Genomic DNA, 8,760 nt, shown 5'->3' with positions numbered 1-8,760 from the left:
CAACCCCCCTGTCCAGTCCAGGTATTTGACCCAACCCCCCTGTCCAGTCCAACCTCTTCCGCCCCCCATTCTCCTTTATTTTTTGGAATAGCCCAATACTGCCTGTTGTTGCTCACTTGACATCATATTGATGAATGAATGAAGACCTTTATTGTACATTGATGTACACTGTAAGTGTAAGTAAGAGATATAAATGTTGGGCACTGGGCAGGTAAAAAATAACATTGCCTACATATACATACGTATATGTACAGTTTTAATGTCGAACATATCAGTGAATTTACGAAACTTTTTTTACAGACAAATTAAAACAGTGCAAGGAGCATCTTTCATGTTTTTTTCCTTTAAAATCTTTGCCATAGAAACCGACACATGTGTACAAATCTTTGCTTGTTGTGGATAATAACATGGTATATACAAGACTTGATTTCTGTCATTAACTTGGCCAACCCCATATTATTTTGATGCAATTTTGGAAATTAGAGGTACAATCACACCGATATACCAGCTAATTAACATAATTTGGTGACCATTTTCTGAAAATCAACATTATTAGATCAACACAAGACTAGATGAAGGGACAGGTAGATGTTTGGAAGAATCACCAAGGAACTATACTTATTGTAGCATACTATTATACAATGTAGTGTTGCATCAGAATTTTGCCTGTTGCAGAAGATATCTTTTCTGATACAACATTTGGAAACTACAGACGGAATGTTAACCTTATATATGCTCGAATACGACCTTGTATCAGACGTTCTACCAAAGTGCTATGCACAATACATTTTGGGTTTTGCGCAGGTGCAGTACGTTCTGCTGACGTGCTATAGACGATATGGGAGGGTGGATCTAGCTGGGGGCCTGCATGGGGTGTCCCGACAACGCTATACGCTAAATTTTTAGAGCTGGCTACGTATTTACGCTGAATTCAGAAAACCTCTCGATTACGCTTTACGATAAATTCCAAGTGGCTACAACGCATTACCTAAATTTAAAACGGCGATTATGCTCTACGCAAAATGCATCAATTATGCTCTACGTTGAATTAGAGCGGTCTGTCTACGCTCTACGTAGAATTAAAACGGCTGATTATGCTCTAGGAAAAAGGGCCCCCCCTACAAATGTACAACAAATATAGATCGTACATGTAGTAGGAATGTGGGATTTTGTATATGGTTGGTGGGGTGGGAGGGGGGCTACACGACACCTGAACACAACATTGTCAATCAGTCCATTTCTGCGACCAAATATGGTCATGCAAAAACTTTCTGCCCCAAACCAGAAGGTGTCCTGGGGTTTCAATGTCAGTGTTGCCAGTCCAGTTTGTTTAGATGAAAGGAGACCTCTGGAATCCGTACGGAGGGTTTACCACGGATTCTAACTCAGGAATGTAACCTACAAACACACTGTTCACTCCTGGGCATGGGAACATGTGTTTAACTTTTACTCAAATCTTCTAGAAGAAGGGACACTAGATATACATTGATGTATGTAAATTTTTGTCCTTTTTAAAAAATTTTAACAACTTTTTACTGTATTGGATATTTATTACAATACAGTAATAATATGTATTTTATTATTTTCCACATTATATTCCATACATTATATTTATACAATTTACAACAACTGAAAGATACTTTGTTATCAACTTAAAAGCATTTTTTTTGCATTGTTTACTCTTTTAAATGATCAAGATTTTATTCAAGGATTCGGTAAACATATCATAAGAAATTTGTTTGATTTGATTACGAAGTATTTGAAATATGTGAGGCTCAGTATCTTCTTACTAAAATTGAGGAGACTAAGTAAAAGTTTGAAAGGTGTGTGCACTCTTTTGGAAAGAAATTTGATCAATATCTGAAAGGTTACAGTCATTAGTAGATGCCTTTTGTCCCAAATTAAGTTAATTATGTGAAACTTATTGAAGCATCACCAGTTCTGTGACCCAGGAATGTTTGGTATGTGACCTTGGAACATACCATAAAGTCCCCTGGGTTAGTGAGGTTTGAGAGATTTTAATCTACATGTTACACTCCCTTCTGATATTCTTTGATAAATCCTTGTGTTTATGTTGCAATTTCTGTACTCATTCAATGTTGTTTTTAGAGTATTATCGAGATAATTTAACACACATTGTCAATGGTAGTTCATTATGCTGCACTGTCAATTGTTCCTGTACTAATTTACAGTACTCTATTCCAAATGGCTACCTTAGGCCACACCAATTTAATTTGTTGGTTCTCGGATACGCCTCTTCATTTTTGTCTGGTTTGCATAAAAAAAAAGATTCTGGTTCTGAATCAACTCAAAAATGCTCATATTTTGCCCCCAACAGCCGAGGAAAGTCCTTTTCTTCCTAGTTGTTGCAGTTTTTCCATCTATCAATGCAGTGGTTTGATTAAAAGTTCAAGATTCATTGTTTAAATTTTAACCCAGCTTTTCATGTTTACTTCATGGCTCTTATCGAAGCATTTTGGGCTATAATATGATTAGACCTGTTTTTATTTTAATTTTTTTTTTGCCCTGTCACTTCATATTTTTTTCTGAAAAAATCCCAGAACCAACAAATTAAATTGGTGTGGCCTTAGCAGGCTGAAAGTTAAAACCATGTACTGAATTGTGGTTGCCTACATTTGGGGTATATATTTCAGATACTAGTGGTGCCAGTTTACTTTTTGCACATCTGGTAGCTGGTGACTCTGGTTAATATATAATCCTGTGTTTATATATGAATTTGTTTGGAGGTGTGGTGGGTGTCAGTGATGGTTATCTCTGAGTAGAGACAGTAGTTCTGCACATCTGTGGCATGTGGAGGTCAGGAGAATTACTAGTATTCGTTCAACCAATGATAGCATGGCAATCAGCAGTTTGACCCAATCAACCAATGTTATATACATCATTTTAATCAAGTTTAACATTTTTATGTTCTTATTTTGCATTTCTCTAAAGTTTTCATACACACTGACTCAGCGAGTACAATGGAGTGATAGCGTACATTGTAGCCAGGAGGTTGTTACATGTTATGTTCCAGTACTATGTAGCCTGGGTGCCAGACCCATAGCACACTGGACACAAATATCTCAGTGCACACTGAGATATTTTGTGTCCAGTGTGCTTTGGGTCTGGCATCCAGGCTAGTACTATGCAGTCTAAGAATGAAAAGTTTATTGCAAATTTGTGCACGTGCCCGGAGGCTAATTGCAAATTACAAAACATAAAAGAACAATGAAATAGAGTATAAATTTTATAAAATAACTAAAGTCTACATGATAAAGGTAGCTGTCTAGAACTATAACTATGTCTAAAACTATGTCTGAAGGGTTTGACTTCTCTTCTGTAAACCATGGAAGACGTAATGTCCCACCTTTTCCAAAAAGAATACTAGGACAGTCATTCCATCCCACATACATTCCATACCTATCATGTATGGATGGCATAAAGGGCCTTCGTAGTTCTTCAAACAGGGATCAAACTGTCCCGGCCAGTGTTGGCTGGTTGAAAAGGTGTGAGATGAAGCAGATACAGTGTAACAAAGGTAGAGCAGGCGTTCCCTGGTCGAGTTCCCATTCCTGTTCCGTGGTCATGCACAGAGGAGGACAGGTCTACCACGGTGGTGAACAACAACAATCCCCAGACATGCACTAGTTACTGTGTATCTCCAAATATTCCCCAAACCATGACACCACAAATATGTGTTGTGGGAAGATATTTCTGAGTAGAAAGCAACATTTGGACATTTATTCTAAACAGACTGATCCAAATATATAGCCTTCCTACCTCTATCAAATTGTTAATTTTTTGTAGACATCTAAACACGTTCACACACTTGTGGATCACATTGTCCACATGCAAATGGTTTAATTATTCTAACGATGAGTGTTTGTGTTTACCTTCTTAGGATGCCACATTTTGTGTGTTATTTTTGCTTAATGAAAATGATTTGTCAATTCCCACCTCCAACTTGTTCTTCATGCAGTTTTTATTTGTCTCAGTTCTTTAATATCAACGCATTTATACCAAAAACACACAGGAGACTCTCACTTGTACCGATATTGGCAAACAGTTTGGAGGATACATATGCATAAAATATAATGATAAATTTGCATATACACACGTTATTGTACCAGTAAATGTTCTAAATCAATTTTTTTTGTTTTCCAGCAAGCTGCGAAGTACGACCATGACCTTGAGCGTCAGGTTCGGCTGTGGATAGGGGAGATTCTGGGTGAACCCTTCCCTGATGCCGGCTTCCAGGAGGCCATGAAAGATGGCACCCTACTCTGCAAGTAAGTCTGCCTTTCTCTGTTCTCATTTCATCTTTCCCTTAGACCCCGTTCATGATTCAAAATGTGTTGCGGTTTGGCCAAGAACCGATTGATTCGGAATATATTTTGCATCCGTGATTCAAAACTTGCACCCACGCTGGAAACGGTTTCACACCTCGATTTTAACTTGTATTTCGTATCTGTACCACAATTTCTTTGAAAGCAAACATTACATACCACTCTCGCGGGGTGGTTCAAAATAAATTGTATATACGGAACTAAAATGGAGTGTTCATGTTCCCACATAATTTGATTTAGTTTTTCAATTCGAATCAATTCGCAACAGATTTTGAATCATGAACTGTTGAGGTGAATCCAAGAACCAACAAATCAAATTGGTGTGGCCTAACATTGTTACATTGGCATGACATTATCACTTTGTAGTGCATTTATCCACCATCAATTCTTATCAACTTTAGAAACAGACACCAAAATTGAATCAGTGATTGATCTGATTACATTTTGCAGCAGATATTTGCATTAATTTCCATACAAACAAGGAAAGACAACACAGGGTAATTTGATAAAAAAATAATATTGACTTTTCTTTGACTTTCTTTGTCTGATATCTGTTTATGTAAAAAATTGGGCTGTCTATACAAGTAAGTGGCTGTAGTTTTATTCTGTGTTACTATCATAATTGTTTTACATTCAGCATAAGAATATATGCTATTATGTTTTACAGCCTGATCAACAAGCTGGAGCCAGGTTCCGTTAAGAAGATCAAGACCAGTAAAGTGCCTTTCATGCAGGTAAGACAAGTTTTCACTTTGTTCCTAATGCTTGTTTCTCAATGTGAGCCCAAATATGAGCATTTTGGAATTAATTCAGAGACTAGTTTTTTTTTTCTTTGCAAATAAGAAAAAAATGAAGTGGATGAATCTGTGAACCAACAAATTAAATTGGTGTGGCCTAACCTACGCAAATGTGGTGTTCTCTACAAGTGAATTTGTTGTGTTGTAGATGGAGAACATCAGTCAGTTTCTGCAGGCAGCAGAGCGTTACGGTCTGAAGCGGACAGACCTGTTCCAGACGGTGGACTTGTACGAAGGGAAGGGCATGAACGCCGTACTGGACTGTCTTATCGCCCTGGCCAGTCAGGTAAGGATTACTTTTGACAAAATATTTATACTTACACAACACACAACAAAGGTTCAGCTATGCTGGGGAGCTTTCGAGACGTACTCTGTCTCTTCTTCAACCTGATTAAGATCTCGTCGTGGAGTTCTCTTGTCACGTGATTGATGTGATAATCACGTGACAAGATTGAGCAAATATATACCGTAAGTTGCAAAAAAAATAAGGTAAGGATTATTTGTCAAACCTGCCAAGGTGACCACCTGGCCAAGGTGGCCTGGCCCCGAAATTTTCCCCATTGATGCAACCATTAAGCAACCTGGCCAAAGTGACCACCTGGCCAACGCGACCGCCCTGAGTTGGGTTCACTCAAGGCCCGATACCTGCCCAAGCCTGACCACATCATTTTCGATCATGTTGATGATAACTAATGAGAAATCATGAAGAAAACCAGCTAGTTTGCCCTGACTGCTGGACGATGTATTTTGTTTGACGTAAATTGTTCCATGTGCCACCCTCCCCACATGCAATCACTACAGAACTAAAGATGCTTACAGCATTTGACATTAAAACATCTCGACTTGGAACCATTTATGTCTCAGTCATGTTGTGAGGTGACCCTCTTCAAGGAGACTACCTGTCCAAGGTGACCACTTTTCTTTGGTCCTCTGGGTGGACAGCTTGGCAGGTTTTACAATATAACAGTAGCATGTATAACTTTTTTCTGTCCTCATACATGTATAACTTTGTTTCTGCCCTCACACATGTAGGCCAAAACCAAAGGAGTGGTGACCCAGAGCAACCCCGGCGTAAAAGTAGCCGCCAAGAACGAGAGAAACTTTAGCGAGGAGGTTCTGAACCAGTCCAAGATGGAGATCAGTTTACAGTACGGCTCCAACAAGGGCGCGACGCAATCCGGCATGACAGCTCCGGGCACCTACCGACATCTGTGACACCCGTGTGGAAATAGTCTCATACCCTGTTCATAGAAACGCCCGTGAGAGACCCGTTGTCAACTCCTAGTACGCTGTAACATGGCAGAACGTTTTTAGGTTGATTTTTACAATGTTAAGTTGTCAAAATTTGTCATATCAGCAGACATTCCTTTTTAGATTTAAACTGATATTACGGTGTAACATGGCAGAACGTTTTAGGTTGATTTTTACAATGTTAAGTTGTCAAAATTTGTCATATCAGCAGACATTCCTTTTTAGATTTAAACTGAAGATTAGTAGAGAGAAATGTTTCATTGCTGTGAGAGACAGGTTGTGAATTGTTCAATGGCAGATTAACCATAGATAAATTGATAAAGAAATATTGTATAGTTATGTAGCTCTTGATGTATCCTTCTACAACCGTTAGTGGTCTTGTCCTCAACAAATTTTAATATCAAAATGTCGTTATTTTCTAATCAGAAACACTGCTGTTGATTTTCAATGATTGATTGTGTCATCCTAAAAACAATCATCTTTTATAACATACTGCAAACATTCCTGATGAATTGATAATTGACTTTCCTTAGTTTACATATTTCTTGATTCCAGAATGTGACGTGGCAATGCTTTTCTTTACATTTCCATGGTATATAATCTCAATATCCCATATCCAGGTAACACTATGGACTTTTCCATTGTTGCAGGTGTTAAGTTAAGGGTATTGGAAGAATGCAATTGTACCTCGAATATGAAGTTACTGCAATGTTTGGACAATTTCCTAGCTACCAGTAGTTAGAGGGGGAAAATATCTATAATCTATCAATGATTATTTGGCCTTTGGTGTCATACTGTGCCTGTTAACAATACCATATCACATTTTGGATTGGCTGATTTCTAACCATATCATGGGGATGACCAAAATGGTGCGATATGATTGGCTCATTCCAAACCATATCATGGTGATGAGGAAATGGTGCGACGTGATTGGCTGGTTCCAAACCATATCTTGGTGATGACCAGATGGTGCCACGTGATTGGCTGGTTCAAAATCATACAATGGTGATAAAATGTGTTTGATTGGCCCATTCCAAACCATGATATATATATACTTTGGTATGATGGTATTGTATGATTGGCCTGTTTTTAATTGTATCACTATGATAGTCAGTTGGTGCCTTTCACAATTATAAAGATGCAATGCTTCATTTTGAGTTACACTTTGTTTACAGAACTAATACTGTACAAAGGAGGCCTGACATCTACATGTGCTGCCACCCCTTTAAAACCAAGTTGAAACTTAAACTAATTCTCTAAATTCCTTGAGAATTATAGAATGTTTGTATGTGGCCTTGTCATGTGTGGTATACATTACAGGATCAAGTAGGATAGGTTTCAAAAGTTTTCACTTTGTGGTCTAAGGGATTGTTATCATTACGTTAAAAATGCCATACAGAATTCAAGTATATCTATTCTATAATGTTTAAGGATTGAAAGATTTTCTGATGTAAGAAAAAAAAGAGCATTCCATTTTTTTTAAGCAATTACTCCTGCTAGTATGTTACTACAACTGGTAGTATTTATACACATTCCAAAGTATGTACTAGACTAAGTATATATAACAAAGATGTCTGATGCGCTTGTTTTTTTAACAAGAAAATATGTTTTAAGGCTCTTCCAGCTATGGTAATTCCAACCATGTGATACTTTATTCCTGTGATACTTGTTTTTATGTTGACAATACATTATAATTAACAATATATTGTTTTCATGGATGATAATGATTCTTTCTGTCTTCTCAGCTGTATGTCGTACATTCCATAGTTATGAATCATAAATAGTAAATAAATGTAGCAGAATCTGATGTACCCTGGTTTTTTGTTTGACTGTATTAATTAAGTACAACTTGGGGTGGGGAAAACTAGTTGGATATTTAAAGGTGGCCAATGAAATTTTAGGGCCTGAAAACCAGATTTCTCAAAGTTACATGTAATATTCTAGTGTTGCAAGGTTCTATGTCTCACTAAGTTTAGTGCTGTGTGCCGGTTCGCTGGACCGATTCCGGAAGCAAACAAACCACCTAAAACCTCCCAATGATTGCAAAATCTGTGCAGCAAAATGAAGAAAACTTTGCCATCGGGCATCATCAAGTGTCGGCCTCCATGTTATGTGGTCACAGTTTTGCCCAAACAACATTGCAAGGTTGCCAACATGCAATTATGTATATGCCATGGGTTTAGGTCCAGACTTGCGAGTGCGGAACTGAACCTAAACCTCTGGGCTTGAACCTAAATGTGGCTTTAGGTACGCAGCACTCTATACGTTAATATAATAAGACCTTCCTGTCAATCTATGGTTGCAAAATCTGCGCCTCCTTTCCTGCCAGTCTACTGCATTCAAATACTTAAACACACAGACAAGCA

The 8,760-nt window shown here is 37.9% G+C and overlaps 1 protein-coding gene across 2 annotated transcripts in view; it reads left to right on the top strand.

Moving 5' to 3' along the window:
- Nucleotides 1–8,201, top strand: part of LOC109486176 (calponin-3-like) — a 23,986-nt gene extending 15,785 nt beyond the window's left edge. For both annotated transcript variants that reach the window (XM_019789887.1, XM_019789886.1), the window contains exons 2-5: nt 4,165–4,289; nt 5,014–5,080; nt 5,292–5,429; nt 6,176–8,201. In XM_019789887.1, the coding sequence (XP_019645446.1) occupies nt 4,165–4,289; nt 5,014–5,080; nt 5,292–5,429; nt 6,176–6,358 (513 nt within the window). In that variant the 3' untranslated portion in view covers nt 6,359–8,201. The remainder of the gene's footprint in view (nt 1–4,164; nt 4,290–5,013; nt 5,081–5,291; nt 5,430–6,175) is intronic.
- The last annotated feature ends 559 nt before the right edge of the window (nt 8,202–8,760 follow it).

Source organism: Branchiostoma belcheri, unplaced genomic scaffold (genome assembly GCF_001625305.1).
Source record: "Branchiostoma belcheri isolate BF01 breed outbred unplaced genomic scaffold, Haploidv18h27 scaffold8, whole genome shotgun sequence".
Classification (NCBI taxonomy): domain Eukaryota; kingdom Metazoa; phylum Chordata; class Leptocardii; order Amphioxiformes; family Branchiostomatidae; genus Branchiostoma; species Branchiostoma belcheri.
Note: the sequence above shows the minus strand (reverse complement) of the source record. Positions and strands in the feature narration are given on the sequence as shown.